Source organism: Larus michahellis, chromosome 3 (assembly GCF_964199755.1).
Source record: "Larus michahellis chromosome 3, bLarMic1.1, whole genome shotgun sequence".
In the NCBI taxonomy this organism is placed as follows: Eukaryota; Metazoa; Chordata; class Aves; order Charadriiformes; family Laridae; genus Larus; species Larus michahellis.
Window position 1 is genome coordinate 93,492,113 of NC_133898.1, and position 19,289 is coordinate 93,511,401.

The 19,289-nt window shown below is 37.0% G+C and overlaps 1 protein-coding gene across 1 annotated transcript in view; it reads left to right on the plus strand.

Annotated features, from left to right (window-relative positions):
* Window positions 1-19,289, plus strand: part of ME1 (malic enzyme 1) — a 183,327-nt gene that overhangs the window by 39,596 nt on the left and 124,442 nt on the right. Inside the window, exons 2-3 of the mRNA XM_074581272.1 lie at window positions 3,811-3,944; window positions 9,873-10,022. Of these exons, the coding sequence (XP_074437373.1) occupies window positions 3,811-3,944; window positions 9,873-10,022 (284 nt within the window). The remainder of the gene's footprint in view (window positions 1-3,810; window positions 3,945-9,872; window positions 10,023-19,289) is intronic.

Consider the following 19,289-nt stretch of genomic DNA (forward strand, 5'->3'; position numbering starts at 1 on the left):
TATAGTTAAGAGCTGAGTTGATAAACTGATAGAGATTAAATAACGAAAGATTCCTGAGCAATGTGCTGTAGTAGAAATCACTCTATAATTGCAGAACTTCACAATATTACAAATGGAGAGATGAATCAGAGTTGATGGAGAGATGAATCAGAAATGAAATGGAGAGATGAATCAGAGCAATGAGTTGAACTTCTTGAAAAAAAAAACAGGCTCAGAGAGCTTTCTGTACATCTGAGAATATGAGAGGACATTTGTGTCAAAAAAGCAATGAAAAAACACAACCCAACAGTCTGTGAGAAAGGAAGATAATGAGGTGGCTGAAGAACAATTTAGTTTTACCAAAACCAGAACATGTAAAGAAGTATGTGAAACACAACCCTTGAAGAACTGCAAACTCTTACCTGGGAGGCTTAATAATAACTATACTTTTCGTCTCTATGATGTATATGTTATCATTTGAAGGCATAAAGCAGTGAGTAGATCAAAACAAATTAAGCGAAGGTTAATAGTTATGGTTGCAGTCTCTTGCCTCTGTGCTGCACTTAGCTTGTCACACTGTTGTTCTTCTTGGACAATTTATTTGTAATACAGAGTGCAAAATAAAAACCTCCACAACTTTTATTATAGTTGAGGTGCACTTTAGATGGTGGAAGTCTGTCCCATCCAGGTGTGCACAAACTGCAGCTCTCAGGAAGAGAAAGGAGCATATAAACCAAGCTGGACCTAGAGCCCTCTCTGCTGGATGGCTGGGAAACAACACTTCAAACAGGAAAAAACAAGAATTCTGATGTAGAAAAGAAAATCTGAGAGTCTAGTGCAAGAACTTGAGACATAAACCACAAAACTTATGTAGATGAGCTCTTCTTATTATTAGCAGATGAAATAGCATACATTTATTGCATAAAATGGCCTTCTGTTATTAAATCATCAGGTGATATGTTTTAACGATAATTCTTTTCTTTTGAGCATATATAGTATCCGAGGGGAAAAACGTTCCATCTTAGAAATTTGAAAAATTCGTAATGTCTGTGCCAAAGAAGAGTATGCAAGTAAAGAATTTTAAAACTGTGTACAGCATAGGAGGTGTAGACGGGTGCGGTATTTTTGTAGTAATGCCCAAAAGAGATTAACACTTGCTGTAGGAGCTGCAGCAATATGTGGAAAATACGCTATAACAAGACAAAGACTTTTTAAAAAAGGCACTTGGCAAGGTGCATCAACTTTTTGAGTGTCTCTCTTAAAATAAAATATATTTTCCAGTAAGAGGGGAAACCCTATCATAAAGTCCATACCTTATTCTTAAAGTGAAGGCAAACACAGTCTTTTTGAATTTTTTTCTTTCAGAATATTTGACTGATAGAAACAGGGGAAGGGAGAGACGCAGAGAGTAACTGGGTTGCCTCTTTATTTCCAGCACTAACAGATCCGCTAAAACTACGCAGCTCCCTAAAGTCCAACCATTTGGAACTGATGCTGAAGTGTGTGTACGTGTGAGCACGCAGGCACAGCTTTTATGTGGGTGTTTTTGAGCCAAAAAAAGACTGCTGGAGTTAAGAGGTATCAACTTTGAATAAACTCATAAGGAGCGTTGACTCTCCCTTCTCCAATGGTCTTTCAAAATGTGATAGCATTTGATAGCATCGTGATAGTGTCATGACGTATCTGTCCACAGCAAAATTGTGTAGGGACAAGAAAAAACAGGGGTGTGTACGCTTTTGGAAACCTTTGAAATCTTGCATGCATGGAAAAGTATAGCAAAACCATTACTGAACTTTATTAAACTTGGTTTCCCTCCATTTCTATGTGTGGGAGAAGTGTGTTCTGGAAACGTTTGAGTTTCCCTTGTTACCTTGTTACCCTTAAGGGTAACAAGTTGATTAAGGCATTTTAGTGCAGATAGTGTGGCGGGGTTGCCTTGGGGTTTTTTTCCTACTTTTTTTCAAGCAAGAATGACATAACCACTGGAAAATTAGTTAGATTAAAAATGGTGTAAGAAGTGTAGAGTAGTAGGAAACAGGAAGATTTTATATTATATTTCTGTTCTGTAAGAATAAGTTCTGTGAGGTGAGTATTTCTGGAAAAAAAAAAAAAAAAAAAACAGAGAAAGAAGCCTGTCCAGGTAATCAAACTAACTGTTATGAATTTTTCACCTTGTGTCACTCACTAGGTGTTTTGCAAAAGGCAGTAACAGCATTGTGTAAAGGACTGTGAAATTGTTCTCCTGAAAAGGCACGAGTAGTGCAGATGTACACTAAAGGATGCCTTTTGTATTTGTGCTCTTGCTTTACCTGTTTTCCCCATCATTTGTTGGCCAAACTAATTCTAATGGTAGCACAAACAAAGGAATTTAAAAAGTATATTTATAGAGGTATTTGTGAAAGTATCTTAATAGTATTTATTTTCAACAGGAGAGAAAATGTGGAAACATTGCATTGCCACGTTTTCCTCTTTCATCTCTCCCAAGGTGTTTTCTCAAATGTTTTTTCCCATGAGAAACAAAGTGGTTTATATGTAGTTGTACGATAGGTGTAGAAAATTAGGCAACTGTCTAATGGCTTGTTTATAAATGTGTATATTCACACACACATATATCTTCTTGGTAGAGTAATAAATGCTATCTAATCTCTAGTACATTAATTTTTGAATATGTTTAAGCTACATGATACGCATGTCACAAAGATGACAGACATTTTTGGTGTTAACCTAAGAGAGACCTCAAAGATGCTTGCAGATGCTCCTGGAGTGGAAGCAGTGCAGGCGGGATGCTAAAGGAGAGCTGTAACATGTCTGTGGAGCCACCAGCCAGTGGCTATAGTGTGAAACAAATGCATAGATTTCATAGGTTATATATGGAAGAAACTCCTCAAATACTCCTCTTTATCGCATAAAATTATCGGAGGTTTGATCCTGTCCGTCAGTCCTGCCGGCCTGTAGTTAGCACAGCACAGTAAAGCTTCAGCAGTCAAGAGTCCTTGACACCAGTGCGCCAAACCCACGGTCATGTTTCTGCTGCAAAGGCATCCTTTTTCTTACAATAGCTTGGGTAATTTCTGAAGATGTTTTAGACAGACAGACCTCATTAAAAAGCAGCTATTTGGCAGTCTCTGCCAATCCACAAGCTGGATTTAAGTGTTAAGCATTCTGTGACTGTCCACATAATACTAAATACTTTTAAAATGTCTTTTCTGGATGCAATAAGGAAATCCAGTAAGTCGGTACAGATTTTTCTTACTGTAACTGAATGTGAATTTGAAAAACAAAATAAACATGAATCCAAGTTTGCATTGAACTCTCTATGGCCATGTTGACTGACTTCAGTAGGTGCTGGACCAGGCTCTTTGACTATAAAACGATAGCGATGACTCTATTGTACCACAGAGTTCTGTTAAAAATTCACATGAACATCCGAGATAACCAAGATCTTGAAGAATTTACAGCTATTAAAAACATAATGTATACCCTGAAAATGAACATTATCTATGCTTTGTGTTTAGAAGATAGCCAAACATATGAGTGAGTGCTGCTCTCTTCTTTAGCTGTAACTTAATAATTTTGCAGGTTATAAGGTCTTCTGATACTGCAAGGCTATCTCATTCTATGCTGGAATGGAGTTATTGTACTGTACAGGCCTGTTCTCTTATGAATCAATAAAAACTTTTTCAAAAATCCTTGCATAATTGTTAATTCTGTTTAATATTTAAACAGTTCTTTCTGATGCTGACTTTACCTGTGCTATATTTTGCTGCAGAATTTTCTTAAAATGAATCTCTCATATATATGTATACATGTTTTCTATTTTTCTTTTTTCAGGGCATGGCATTTACCTTGGAGGAGAGGCAACAGTTGAATATTCATGGATTACTGCCACCTTGCTTTCTTGGTCAAGATGCCCAGGTTTATAATATTATTAAGAATTTTGAAAGGCTGACATCTGACCTAGACAGGTAAAGTACGGCTATGAAACTTTATCCTAGTTATCAAACCATGAGTCCCGTATTTATTTTTTTTTATGGCAGTACAGATGAAATTTTGTGGGTTTTTTTCAAGCTGTGGTGGTTTATGATTGGAAATCATTAAGCTAAATATATACTTTTGCTAGAATGCTTTCTTCAAGAAATCAACTTCTAATTTTAAATTGTCATATTCCAGTGCTATTCACGTGAACTTATTATTTCAATAACCAAATAATATAAAGGTCATCAGAAGCAAATGAACTCATGTGAAACTAAAAGTCAGTAATGTCTTTACATGCATATAGATACAAATATATAAAATTCATAAAATATTAAAAAATTAGTACGTAATATAGTGTTGTTGTGTTGGTTTTTTTTAAGAAAAAAGCTGTGGAGGGCTTTAAACATTCATGAATACTCTTCCCCCCCCCCCCCCCCCCCCCCGTGTTTTATAGACCCTAGAATAAAACCGTATTCCCTTTTTTTCCCCCCTGTGCCTTGTTTTTCTCTGTTGTGGCGTTGTCTCGTTATCTGTATGTAATACATGGCTTTTAGATACCTGTCTGTTGGTGGCAAGGCTTTTTTATAATTTAAAGTTGCCACAACCCTTGTTTTTTATGGAGGCAGAATAGGATGAGTGCCGCCGCCTTTGTAAGTCAAGAGCTCATGATTGTGGTATCTTTTCTAGGTTAGCTATTCTCCAGTGCTCTCAGGGAGGGCATCATCAGTTATCACAGAGCAGTTGCTTCCCAAGCTAGAATGTTTTAGTCTGAGTCCCCCCATGTAGCGAAGTATAAAATTTAATGTAGACCCCTGCTTCAACCACTGACATTACCATAGGAGAAAACTTTCTCTTTCCTGTCCCCTTCTCCTCCTTGACTCTGCCTTGAAGTAGTCTCTTCATGATACAGCTGGTTGTTTCATATGTTTCAGGAAGGTAAAGACTGTAAGGCTGTTTCAGTTGTTTGTTTCTACTTGAATTGCTGGAATTTCTATTCACCTGCAACTTAAAAGCAGGAAGAAAAAAGGCCTTTTATCCCATTGTTGTATGTGTTTCTTAACTAGCAAAGAAGTTTTGCTCCTACTTCAGGTCACAGGAGAAAAGCACTTGTGTTTCTCAAAACATCACAGATTGAAAGTTATGGGTCTAGCTATGTGAAATTCAAGAGGGGAGTAGCAGTATTTCCAAATATTAATTCCTTTTTTTTTTTTTTAAGCAAAAAATTGTGGATATTTAAATGGCTCTTTGCCAAAATTAAAAATTTCTGCAGGAAAGGAAAGAAGAAATAATCTATCAGTTTGAACTGACAGAGTATTAAAAGTTTGAATGCTGTGCCATTTGAACCCGAATAAACCACCATATACTAAAGTTTTGTTCACAGTGGGAATTGTCAAATAAAAATAGCTGTCTCTGAGTGTTGTGGGAATAATTTGCAGAAAACTTGCTTTATCATGTTGAAAGAAAGAAAAGAAAAAATCTGCCTGTCTTGGGTGGGGGAGGAAAGGAACTTTTATTTTTTTTAAGGTGCACTTAATCCACATACGATAAACACAAATAATACACAACTATAAACAAATATAAATATGTTTACAAATAAATGTAAATAAAAGGTTTTCCAGAAGCCATTTGCTTCAGGTAATTTTTTTTTCCAAATCCGTCCCTTTTAATTATATACAGACATTAAGCTTAATTAACCAAAACCCCAATGTTATTATTTCCCACCTATGAGTCTTTTGCATTTTCTCTTTTCCAAATAAATAGTTGGGTAAGGAAGAAATTTGTTTCCTGCTCCTGTGACCAGATATTCTTAAAACAGAAGCACAGACATTACAATATTACATCCATGTGTCTTGAGCATTGGGCTGTAGCTTGCCATCTTATACCATAGGGCGTTTTCAGTATAATGCCTTTTTTTAGTGTAAAGGTTATATTGTACCGTGCAGCTTTGCAGTACAAATTTGTTGTTGTTAATAGGGTTTTAGCGACATACTTCAGCTGAGAAAACTACTACGTCTTTGGTTCAAAGCAATAACTTGAAGCTATTAGGAGTTAATCTTTTATTGTCACTAATGTGACCACTAGTCGCATAACGTAAGGAAAAAATTAAAAAGCTGTGTTTATTTCCCAGTCCTATTCTGTGGCGCGTGGCAGTGGTATTTTCTCAATCATAATTTTTGGTCCAGGTACTTCTATCTTCTCCTTCCCCTTACAGTCTGAAAAAACAGCGTGGCTCTATGTATAATGGAGCTGGATAAGCTGGGCTGGCATCTCCATCCTTGGAGATACTCAAAACTTGACTGAACGTGGTCCTGGGCAACCTGCTCTGGTTTACTCTGCTTCGACCAGGCATATATTGCCTGGTATGCTTAGCAAAAAGGGAGCCAATAACAGGAAAGAATTCTATTCCTCTAACTTAATTTGGAAAAGCTGCAATGGATTCTGCAAGTAATTTAATCTTCTTTTTCTCCCCTGTATGTTCTTAATTGTCTTGCTTCTTGCTCTGTATTGACACTGACACAGCCACATCTTTTGTCTGGACCTTTCTTTCTCTAAAGAGTCACACTGGTAAAATGCTTTACTGGAAGTGTGAACATTAGGAGAGGTGCCATCAGATCACTTTTCCTGAGAATGCTGTGTGATTTTGTTTTTTCTTAAAGTTCTCTGTCTTTCATAGCATTTCTATATAGATACTGATGATGCAAAGTAATGGAGCTAAGTATCTTAGACAGGTTAAAAATAACAGCGTTTCCTCCCACTTTAATTGCCCTCATGTTTTGCAAGAGAAGAGCAAACAAACTTCGGGTTTGTTTTGGTTTGTTTTGGCTTTTTTTTGTTGTTTTTTTTTTTTTTTTTTTTTTTTTTTACCATACCATTTTGCCTCGTATAATGCATGCCAGCAACAGCAGGACCAGTTATCCTAAGAAATCATCAGTAGTTTTCTGGTAGTTTTATCAGGGTTTTGTGGGGTTTTGGAGGATATTTGGTTTACATCCTTTTGTTGCTACTGTATTTCATTGCCTTCGTAATAGCAGAGTAGCGTGAAAAGTTCTTAGGTGAAGTAAAGGCAAGGGGGAAAAGTGACATACTGAAATTTGAATGCTTGGCAATCCCCTCTGTCTTACTTGCCAGGCCTTCGTTTTCATCCTCTGAAACTCTTCCCTGAAATCTTCATTCAAGACTCCTTGTCTGAGGACAGATAATATTTTTCTCCCTTTTTATAGCATAAATGATTGTTCTCAGTGTTTTATTGCTTGTTTTCACTATGTTTTCAATTAAATGTGGGCTTCAGTAAAAGATTCCATTAAATACTGCATTTTAAGTATATCTTTTTTTAAAACACAATGCTGAAAAACACTTCATCCTTTTAGTGTGTAGATTACTTGGATGTTGCTAAAAGATGAATACTTTTGTCTAACGCATTATAACCAAGACCCCATTGAGGATGAAGCATCATTGTTTTTCCCCTTAAGAGAGAATTTTTGAGAAAGTGGATACCCCATAGTTGATACTATGCCGAGAAAAGAAGAGGTATTTTATACCTGCTACTGAAAAGTAGCCTTCTGATCAAAACTGCTCTTCTCTAGAAATTGTTTTCACTTTATAATAATATTTCATATGCTTATTTGGATATGGCCAAGTATGTAATACTGGAAAATATGATTATAAGTAGTGTGCAGTTATTATATTTGTAATTTCTTTAGCATATCCTGAATATAAAAGAGGCATGATAAATGCAAGTAAGAAAATAAAACCCCAATTTAATGCCATAGGTCAGTAAAAACAAAATGGAGAGTTTTAGCATTTTTTGATTTGAAGCCCTTGAGGAAGACTTTTGCTAAACTTTTTATTTCTTTGTAAAAGATTTCTTTACCCCATTTAAAATCCGGGCTTTATCTGAGTAATAAGAAAGGATGATGTAAAGGTATTCTAAAGTCTTAAGTAGCCACATCTCACTTTAAATTGAAGTGATAAAAATTAAAGCATATATACTGGCAACTGCTTCAAAACATAATGATGTGGCTTGAATGAATGTTTGCAGTCTCCGGTATAGAGCAGGCCGGAGTACGCATGATATTCTCTCACATCTCTTTCAAGATCCTCTGGAAACAAAATGAATGTCTTCAAATGTGTTCACAACTATATGTGAATGAGCTTGTATTTCAAGGTAAATGTTGGGATAATCATCCTCAGGAGAAAGGTTTTAATAAAGAAAATGCTCCAAGAATTCAAGGACATTGAAAGACATGCTATATTATAATGACATACTGGGAAAATGAAAGGCTAGTAGGCAAGTGTAATAATATGAAAGAAAATTAGTATGTATGTGTACTTGTAGCTGAGAACTACAAGTGCAGGATATAATTTAACCCTGGAGAACATTAAAAAATAATGCGTATGATGGGAGGTGGTTCAGGATGCCTTATGGTGATGGCATTTAGTGTATATCTTCAGCTCTTTGGTTACTAGATCTTTATCTGTTTAGAGTCTAAAGTACTCTGAGTGACACAAGGGGAGGGACACTGTTTCGCCTCACTTCTGTCACCTCATTACAAATGTCACCAGCTGCCAAACTGGCTGCATTAGCTTTGCTTATAGGCCTGGTTAAATTTTTATGTAGCAGATCACGAAATAAATGCTTCGCTGATATACAAGCTTAGCTTGAGTACAACAAATACAGATTTGCTAAACTGTTCTTTGTTAGAGTTACCTGACTATATTTGTGTCTTCCTAAAGTATGAATTAGATTTTATTGGTGCATGTGATGCATAAGTATGCTGAAGGAAAGTTCATGTGAATACTATCTAAGCACACAAACCTCCAGGCTTTTACAATAAATGTGTTGTATACATTTCTTCAACACTTGTGTAATAAAATGATGGGCATATAAAACTTTTTGAGTATAAGTAATTAGTAATCCATTATAAATTGAAAAAAAAACAACCTACATAAATCGTATACATAAATTAAGTTAAAGTTTTTATGTAAGCCTATTGGTATAGAAGACTACTTAATTTTTAAAGTAAGCCTTAACCTAACTAAAACTAGTGAATAGAGAGGTGAGGTCTAGGATCATCCAGTTCCTAAATATTAAGTGTTCAGAAAGTGACCAGAGTCATACCTGTGTGAACTAGTGTAACTTGAAGTCACTTATAGACTCATATCATCTGTCATACTCAGCATTGAAATTTGGCTTCCTAGTTGGGATCTTGGAGCAGTGATCTATTTATTCAATATTAGAGTGATAGTAGTCAAAAGTAGATTAAGCTAAGCATGAGCTTTTTTTACTGTCATTTCTCTGATAATTTTTTTTCTTATTGGTTTTCTTTTTAAATAAATATAAAACTTCTTCAAATGCAATCAAAAATTGTTTTCCATTAGGAGATTAAAGCATTGCAGATTTCATTACAAACATAGGCTTCAGGGACAAAAGGCCATATGTGTATGCTTTGTTTTTGAAAGCTTTGTCCTACAGTATTCAGGTGTATTGGAGTATTGGTACTTGGAGTATTAGTCTGGATTTAAGAGAAATTTCTATCAAGGCAAGAGTAGAAAAAGCTAACATTTTTATTTCATTTTTTGGGCAAGAGAGTAAATTTGATTTATTTAATGATGGAACAACTAATAAATACGGCTTAGGTTCTGACAGACCAAATACTCAATTGCAGTGTAGTGTTTTGTACCTGAGAGGGATTAGCCTCTTGAGTATGTAGTTTGCCAACTTTGTGATGGTTTCACAAAGTTATCCTTTGTGTCTGAACCATTTGTGCTATTAAGACAAGGAGGAATTTACTCTCAACAAGAAACAGGCTGTTGTAGAACAAACATAGCTTTAATTAATTGTATAAACACCTTTGTATTTCTGAATTTACTTTCTATGCTCACTTGATGTCTGTCTAATTGTATGTAATTCTCCACAGATATATTCTACTAATGAGTCTTCAGGATCGAAATGAAAAGCTTTTCTATAAAGTGCTGACTTCTGACATTGAAAGGTTCATGCCTATTGTTTATACTCCCACTGTGGGACTGGCTTGCCAACAATATGGTTTAGCATTTCGGAGGCCAAGGTATGTAAGTTTATACTTCAAATAAAAGTAATTGTATCTTATTTTCCTCTTGGCAGGTTTCTGCAGGGCTTTTCTAACATAGCTGAATGTAAGCCAAAACTGCAATAATTGAGATAATTCAAACTACACTTTTGGTCTACATTAAACAATAATTTGTATTGCATTAGGAGGGCAAATGGTTGTTTTAATTGTATTAAAACCTGGGTACATTTTTAATCTCATTAACTGCCTTTTTTTGAAATCCTAGCTGCATGTTACAAGACCAGAGAAGAATGGGTCCTTAGTCTTAGATTTCTGTTAGCAACCTGAAGAGCATAGACTTTTACCTATATAAATATTTATACTATTGGTATTTTATACATATGTATATAAAAATAAATATATAAACTAAGGGTGCATTATATTTGCACCTACTGACATCTTAAAAATAATCAATAGTCATCAAAGCGCCTGTTTCACTGCTTAATAATTTGTTGTTTCAAACGTTGGTTTCTGGAGTGCTTTTATTCTGTAAACAGCGTCTGTATTTATAGAGTGTTGAAGAAGTGGTATGAAAGAAGGGTAGATGCTTCTGTTTCACCCCGCCCCTTGAACATCAGCCCAAAGAGTTTGAGATTTATGGTGGCTGCTGTTTAAGAACCATGTGCACCTTCAAGTGCAAACTGGAACGCTTTGGAGGCTTCTGTACAATTTTCTGGCAAAGGAAGAGATAAATGAGCTGTATGTGCATAGCTCTGTTAACAGAAATAGTTTTTTTACAGTCAAGGCATTGATCGGAAATAAGAAGCTTGCAAGACTAAAGGGAACAAATGACTGCTCACAAATTCTTCAGCAGGAGGTATTTGAGGGAGAAGACTTATGGCTTCAAGGTTTTGTTATTATCAATGTAAAAATCATTTTGGCCTTGCGACTGACAGAATGAGTCAGGACCATCTGGCCAACTGCAGAAAATAAGAATTCCCACTTCTATACACATTTAGAAGTTCAAAAAGACCTCAAGAATGCTTACTTAAACCTGTGTAACGATCTGTGGCTTTTAGGTGCCTTCCCTAGCAAGAGAAGTCATCTCCTTTTTTCCCCCTCAGTATTTACCACCACGGTGATTTTATTGGCCTTCCAGGAAGTCCTAAATGTGCCTGCAAATTAAGTCTTTGCCTAAACTGGTCTCATTGCCCCTTGTTTTGATATCCATTGCTGTACAGCATATTGCACAAGGAGCACCTCTGCCTGTGCACGTACTTTTCACTTTCTCCCCAGACCTTAGGAGCATCTGTGGAGAAAAATAACCCTGTTAAATTTGACAATTCAGTTGAGTGTCAGCCTGCAGCTGGTGAGAAACAGCTTGCAACAGCAATTGAAACATCCCACCAGTCCCCTTTAGAGACTTTCAGATTTCTTCAGTCTGATCCTAAATACACTCAAGAGATGTGGAAAAAACTGATTTGGGAGGTAGGGACAGGGAGAGGAAACACTTCAACTTTTTGCCCTTTTTTTTCTTTTCTTTTATTTGGTGGATTTTTTATCTGCAGTGAACTTGGAAAGGTGCCCTAAATCTTTCTCCTCTAGATATTAAGGCTAAAATCCTAGTTCTCGTAGTTCACATTGCTCTGCCATGATTAAATTTATGGATCTGTATAGTTAACTTGAAACAAATTACACTAGAGACATGCAGTTAGAACAGATATACAGGGAATCAAGAACTACTCAGTTCTCCACAATGTAACTAAGCCACTCTTTAACCTCTCCTGTAATAAGAATTGAGTAGACTTTAAAATTTTATGGATTTGTTTGAATCATTAATGTATGTCATCACAAGCTTACATTTTGTTTTGCTTCTTGTTTCAAGTATGATATAAAAAGCTTTCAAAATCAAGGCATAATAGCAGTAATACATACATTGTGCAGGCTTTGGAATAGCAAGCTGAACTTTCTCAACTCAACAAATGACTGCAGCATAAAACTACTAGTGCATATAAATAACATTGTACTAACTTGCTGTGTTCCCCACGGACTTTCCTCTGTTCTACTTTAAAAACCTTGTTATTCTGGCCCATGGATAGCAAGCTTCCATTCTGATGATATATTTAGCTATTCTGAACAGTGACAGGGACGATCCAAGTGCTTGTTGAACATCCTCATATTTGTATGTTCTTAAAAGTATGATTTTCTTTACCAATGTTGGAATAAAGTCTGTTTTCCTTCCAAAAAAGTGCTCATTTCCTTATTGAAAATGAGCAAATTTGAGGCAGCTGATAGTACTTGCGTAATTTCTTTCTCTTATCATTTAACTTAAAAAATATATAGCTTTTTAGGACATTCCATAATTCAGTATTTCACACTGTATTTTTCACTGCAGCTGAGCTGCTAATGAGTGAAATATGTTTTAAACAATATGAAATCATGTTTTAACTGATGTGGCTTTTGGTATTCAGTTTTATTCTTGAGCTTCTGAAGTCAGCCTTGGCTATATTCATCTGTCTGCTGCTTCCCAACTATGCGCACTTTATATACGTGACTGACTGTCTGGGGAGATGTATAAGATATTTATAAAAGTCTGTTTTATTTCTAGTCCTGATGAATTGCCTCACTACTTTCAAATAAGCGTTTTAATGACACATTTAAGTAAAGATGGCTGAAAAACACGTACAATCTTCTTCTGCCTAATAAGGATCTCATAAATATTTTTTTCTTAAGAACAAAATATCATCGGCCAAGTCAGATGTTTACTCTTTCCATAAAATTTCCAATTGCTACGTTCCCGTTATCTCACTACCTGCTCTTATCTTCCCACACCACCCATCTGATCCCAGTCTTCATTAGATGTCTCAAAGGAAGGGACTGTAAAGAGTTTCCCCTTTGGCAAACTCTTTGCTGCTTGAGGAATAACATTGTGATCTTCCTCTGTGCTCTGATACAGAGATCTGTTGTGTTTGCTTTTTTTTTTTTAAGAAAAACCTTTTCTAAATTATTCCAAAACCCGCTGTGCAAAGCAATCAATTTCATTTGGTTTGAAATTATATTCTAGAGTGTGACTCATTTAGCATTAAGTGTTATATACCAGCATCCTGCATAAACAGCACCCTCCATGAGGTGAACGCACAGGGAAGAACATTAATTTAACAAACAGGAGAAAATGGTATAAAATTTAGTCCAGTCTATACATCCTCATGTTTTTTATTATCTGATTTTTTTCCAGTTGTTACAAGTCAGGAAAAAGGTATGATCTCATCATACCTTAAAAGAAAAGGTCTTATCTGTAAGAACTGTGTGTATCTGTTTTACGCTGACTCCTATCGAAATGTCGCCTTTACTGACAACATTGAATGTTTTCCTTTCAGAATGTTTTTTGTTTCCGAACATTTTTGTTACTGTATCTTCCCAAAGCTCAGAAAATGTTTGGTACTTCATAGTTAAACAAAGATCCTATTAGTAACAAACTTGTTTATATAGGTGAAGAAGTTAAAAATTTCCCAATTGCTGCAGATCGTACTTAGCGCACTGGATGTTGCAAGGCAATGTCTTTTTATTCAATTTAAATCTGTGAGGGTTTTTTTTGTATTCAGCTAGATTTCTTTACGTTGTGAAGTGACTTAGAAGACCCTGGCTCACAAGATATGTCTTCAGGCAAGAAATAATGAAAATTAATTTATAGAGTTAAAAAATAGGTGTCTTATGGGATCATTAAATGAGATCATCTTCTGTGACTCCCTGGCATGTTTTTAGAAGACTATATGGGCTCACATGATGTGCTTACAGTTATAGAAGGACACTGTGGCTTAGGCGAGATATTTTTCATCCTGAAGCAGTATTTTGCAATTATAGAAGAAACATTCATGGCTGACCAGCTGATTAAGCAACATTTCTCAAGAGAACCAGCTGCAAAGTAACTTGACTCACTGGTTTGAAGCTTGTCTGAATAATTGGCATTTGTTTGTAAAATGAAAACCCAAAATTGCATTACTCCCTGCAAATATTCAGCTTAAAATCCACCATTTTAATGAGTAAGAGCATCATTCTAGGAATAACCAGTACAGATCTGATAGCAGATCTGCTACACCACATTGTTACAGAAACATAATTTCTCTCTCTGGTCTTCCTCACAACCATTGAGGAGGATGAGGGAAGAAAGAGGCTCCTCCAGGGTAGGTCAGAGAAGGAATTTGGACCAGTACAGATAAAAGCTTTAAAGGCTTATGCTGCGAATGTAATGGAGTTGTGGTTTTATTGCAGTGATCGTGTTAGCATTAAGAGTGTTATCTGAGAATCTCTATATTAGGTCACTTTTTGGTGCAGAGTTTCTATCCATCATTTGAAAAATAAATTCCTAAAGTAAAAAATTCTTCAGTTGCACAAAGCGTGTACATACATATGACAACTTTTGCTGACTTACCAAGAAACAATCCATTTCTATAAATGGATTTCTAAAATATAACAGTTCTTTCAGTTGCTGTATTCATCCAAAAAGAATAAATATGGGAAAGTTCAATGGAAATTTCCTCTAAGAATCCAAAATCAACTTTTTACATCACATAGAGAACACCCAGGAGTTTTAAGGGTCTTGTGTAAACTCAGCATTCAGAGAGGGGAGGAAAAATTGCCAAGTATTGCTATGCTGAAGACTTTGGATGTTGTTAAAATGTTAGGTGACTGTTTATGTATTTCCATTCCTAGAAGGAAAAGCCATTTCAAACAGAATATGAAGGCAGCAAGCCCTGGTAGCTATTGCAGCCACACAGGCATGGCAAAGTTCCTCTGAAATAACTTCCCAATGCAGTCACACGCTGTCAAGCAGACTAGGAACCATTTTTAAAGCAGCTATATTGAAACTGATGCTGCATATTGAAGATACAGATGCGCTCTCTTAAAAGGCAAAGTATGCCAGCCTTAGCTTTGAAGTTATTTTTCTTTTTTTTTTTTTTTCCCACATACAGACAAAGATCTTGTGCAGCAAAGTGTTCTCACAGAAGTTTTCTTCTGCAATAATTCTTTCAACTCTGGTGTTTTTTGGTTTTTTTTGTTTTCCTTCTTCACAAATGACGAGGCATATCTAGAAGTTTCTTATTGACCCCAAGTGTAAGCAAGGTTACATTTTGAATTGACTTTTAACAAGTATTTGAAAAATAAAATTGGAATGTTATTAACACTAACTCTTGGAATGTTATTAACAGTCTTTATTACCAGCTTTTCAGAAGGCAATTTATCATGCTAAATACTCAGTTTGCAAGTGCTGATATTAGGCCAGATTGCCTCCTCACTGAAGTGTGTGACTGACTCAGCACATACAAATTTGAGATCGGTTTCTTTCCTCATTCCTCAAAGGGAATGTATTTATTTACATTTATTGTATGTATTTACATTTACAATGGTTCAGATGCTCTTTATTGAATGCAAGTGCTGCAAGTGTGAGTTCTGTTTTTGTTGACATAGTAATGTTTACGTATTGAGATTGTCAGCTGCAAGATAGCATCGCTCTTTTATAAAGAAAATGAATTAGAGGATAGGGAAATATTTATTTCCTGGGACAGAACTTACAAAACATTAGACCTTGGCAGCAGAAATTGCAGTCTATTTGCCAGCACACGGTTGATCCTGCAGTACATTTCATAGGGTTTTTTAATGAGGCTTTTGTTGGAGTCCAGATTTTTCTTTTCCTTAATTCCATTGGATGCTTTTGACATCCACGTCTCTTCAGAAACCAGATTAGGCTTACTGAATGCCAAAAACTTCTCAGGTACTCCTTGATCACAAGAGCCCAGAAAGTTCAGTTCTTGGTGCTTCTTTGTGATTGTCTCACCCTCAGATACATGGTATTTTCTTGCTTGAAACCAGAAGGTCTGGATTCATTTCACCTAACTTCTTCACCAGTATAACTGCCCCCTTAGATTTTTTTCAGCACCTCTAGATGTTTTTTGCCAGGCAAAACAGATGTATGTATTTTTAGAGTTTTATTAATCTGATTGACACTATGGATAATTTTCTTAGTACCTTCATTTAGTTAAAATTGATTATTGTGTAACATAAAATTATATGAAATGATATAACAAAGCAATAGTTTCACAGTCTTTTTTTCCTAGTACTTTTTCTCTGAAAACTATGCAGAATTTTCATCTGGCAGTGAAAAAAAGGAAGCATGGGTTTTTTTTTTTTTAAGCAATCTCTTGTAAGGCCTTCATCATTAGGCTGTGGACATTGTCTGCCTAGACTTTCGAAAAAGGCTGTGGACATTGTCTGCCTAGACTTTCGAAAAGCATTTGACACTGTCCCCCATAGAATTCTCACAGAAAAACAGGCGGCTCATGGCCTGGATGAGCATACGATCTGCTGGATCAAGCACTGGCTGGATGGGCGGTCCCAAAGAGTGGTGGTCAATGGAGTTAAATCCAGCTGGCAGCCGGTCACAAGTGGTGTCCCTCAGGGGTCAGTGCTGGGACCATTTCTGTTTAACATCTTTATTGATGACCTTGATAAGGACATGGAGTGTATCATCAGCAAGTTTGCAGATGACACGAAGCTAAGCGGGAGTGTTGATCTGCATGAGGATAGGGAGGCTCTACAGAGAGACTTGGATAGATTGGACCGATGGGCCAATGCTAACGGTATGAGCTTCAACAAGGCCAAGTGCCGGGTCCTGCACTTGGGCCACAACAACCCCATGCATCGCTACAGGCTTGGGGAAGTGTGGCTGGAGAGCTGCCTGGCAGAGAAGGACCTGGGGCTTCTAATTGACAAGCGGCTGAACATGAGCCAGCAGTGTGCCCAGGTGGCCAAGAAAGCCAATGCCATCCTGGCTTGTATTAGAAACAGTGTGACCGGCAGAAGGAGGGAGGTGATTGTCCCCCTGTACTCAGCACTGGTGAGGCCACACCTTGAGTATTGTGTCCAGTTCTGGGCACCTCAATATGAGAGAGATATTGAGATGCTGGAGCGAGTGCAGAGGAGGGCAACGAAGCTGGTGAAGGGCCTGGAGAATAAATCTTATGAGGAGCGATTGAAGGAACTGGGACTGTTTAGTTTGAGGAAGAGGAGGCTGAGGGGAGACCTCATCACTCTCTACAACTACTTGAAAGGACATTGTGGAGAGGTTGGTGCTGGTCTCTTCTCACAGGTTATTAGTGATAGAACAAGAGGGAATGGGTTCAAGCTGCAGCAGGGTAGGTTTAGGCTGGACATTAGGAAAAAATTCTTCACAGAAAGAGTGGTCAGACACTGGAATAGGCTGCCCAGGGAGGTGCTGGAGTCACCATCCCTGAATGTGTTTAAGACTCGTTTAGATGTGGTGTTAAGGGATATAGTGTAAGGGAGAACTTTGTAGAGTGGTGTTGATGGTTGGACTTGATGATCCCAAGGGTCTTTTCCAACCTAAATGATTCTACGATTCTATGATTAGGGCGGTCTCTGGAATCAAAATGTGTTGCAATAAAGACATAAAATATGGCAAAATGCTTCTTTGAAAATAGTCTGCTGGAGTTCCATTCTCCAACAGGCTTTGGTGTAGGTTGTGTGTATTAACAACATGGCTCAGGTGGCACATTAGTCTGTAACATTACAACAGAGAATTTGCATAGCTGTGGCATTTCTTCTAATTATAGACAACCTTTCTCTTGTTGACTTCAAAAGCCTGGCGATGATGGCAGTTGCAGCCCCTCACCAGGCACTCTTGTAATATATCTTGGTTTGTCATTTTCACTTTTGTCTTTTATGAAGATGACAACAGTTGACACTTTCCAGGCAGCTTTTCATCTTGTTTTTTGTATGGCCTTTCCATTGAGTTCAAGCACTATGACATCTCATGACACCCAGTAATTCTACTCTTTGGCTTGATTCTCATCTGCTCTGTTACCTTCATCAAGTGAAAACTTAGCTCAGCCTGCTGTTGCTTCCTCAGCTTGAAAGTAAAGCTAATAGAGAGAATTTAGTAAAGCTAAAAGGAGAATTGGCACAGCGCGAGAGTGTTGTATTCCTTTCTTCTCCTAGACTGTCTTCTAGAAACGTACTACACTGGATTGTGTCCAAGGTGTATTCAACTTGGTCTGTCAGCAGCCAGTAATGCTGCTGCAGGGGAAGGTCTGAGAATCTTGCATAGAAGATGTCAGTTGGTCTCATTGTGGTCTTAGAGTGCTCTGTAAATGTTAAGCTAATTTATCAATCTAAGAAACAGTTGAATGAAAAAAAGTTATATCTTGATTTTGAAAATATGAGGATGTTCTTTGGGTTATACATACGTAGTCATCTGGTCTCTTTTGAATTGTGTTAAATTTATGGCTTTTGGCAATATTTTGGCAAAAAGTTCCACTAGTGTGAATTTTTCTCTTTTTAATAAACTTGCACCTAAGAATAAAACCATGAATGATTAGCCTATGCTAAACTGAGAATATATAGTCCTGACCTAGCATTATGAAATACAATGGCCTCTATGTGGTGTTATTTTTTGTGTGTAATTGGTGCTTGCATGTAGGTGTTACCTACAGCAATAGTGGAAGGATGGTATTTACAGAAGTCATGCTTTGAGCTATTCTTTCACTTAGTCTTGTGTGAGCTTACCTATTGTTAGCCTTTTCCTACTCACAAGCTGCATAGATGATTTCTTGCACTGGTAATCTTCTGGGGGCTTTTCATCATGGTTATAAAAGAAGGCTTGTCCTAAAACACATCACAAGCGTGAAATTTCTGGCTTTCAGACCTGAGTTTGTACCTCTTGATGGTGCATTGCTCTGTTTTTTCTGGAGGGAGTACATCTGGGCTGTGAGCAGGAGGAAATGAGGCCATCCCTACTCAAAACATGACTCTCTCAAAATGTCTGTCAGCAGTCAGTGTTTGGTCATTTTTTTTTCCCCTCTTAGCACAGTCTTCTATGGAAGACTTCTAACAAGCTTCAGGGCCCTTCTACAACACCATCCTTGGTGGTTTCTGTGCAAGAGTGCCAGAAATATCATACGGGCCATACCTACCTGTCTGTCTCCTTCTCCACTTCCTTCACACCATCCTGGCTATTTGCAGGGAATCCCTGTCCTCGTTTGGTTTGTGCTGTTATTTTTTTACACTTTTCCACCATCTCTTGTGTGACATTAGAGCAGATAGTTTTCCCTCTTCCACAGATTTGGAGGACTCAAATTTATCTTTTCAAGGGCATCTGCACTCCGAGCCAATGGGTACTTACACATCTATGGGTTTTGGCATATGATGATTATCTTCCTCACTATGCATCCTACTGAGAGAGTTGTCTGAAACAAAGACGTTTCTTACTGAGGCTTTTCACCACGTGGGAAG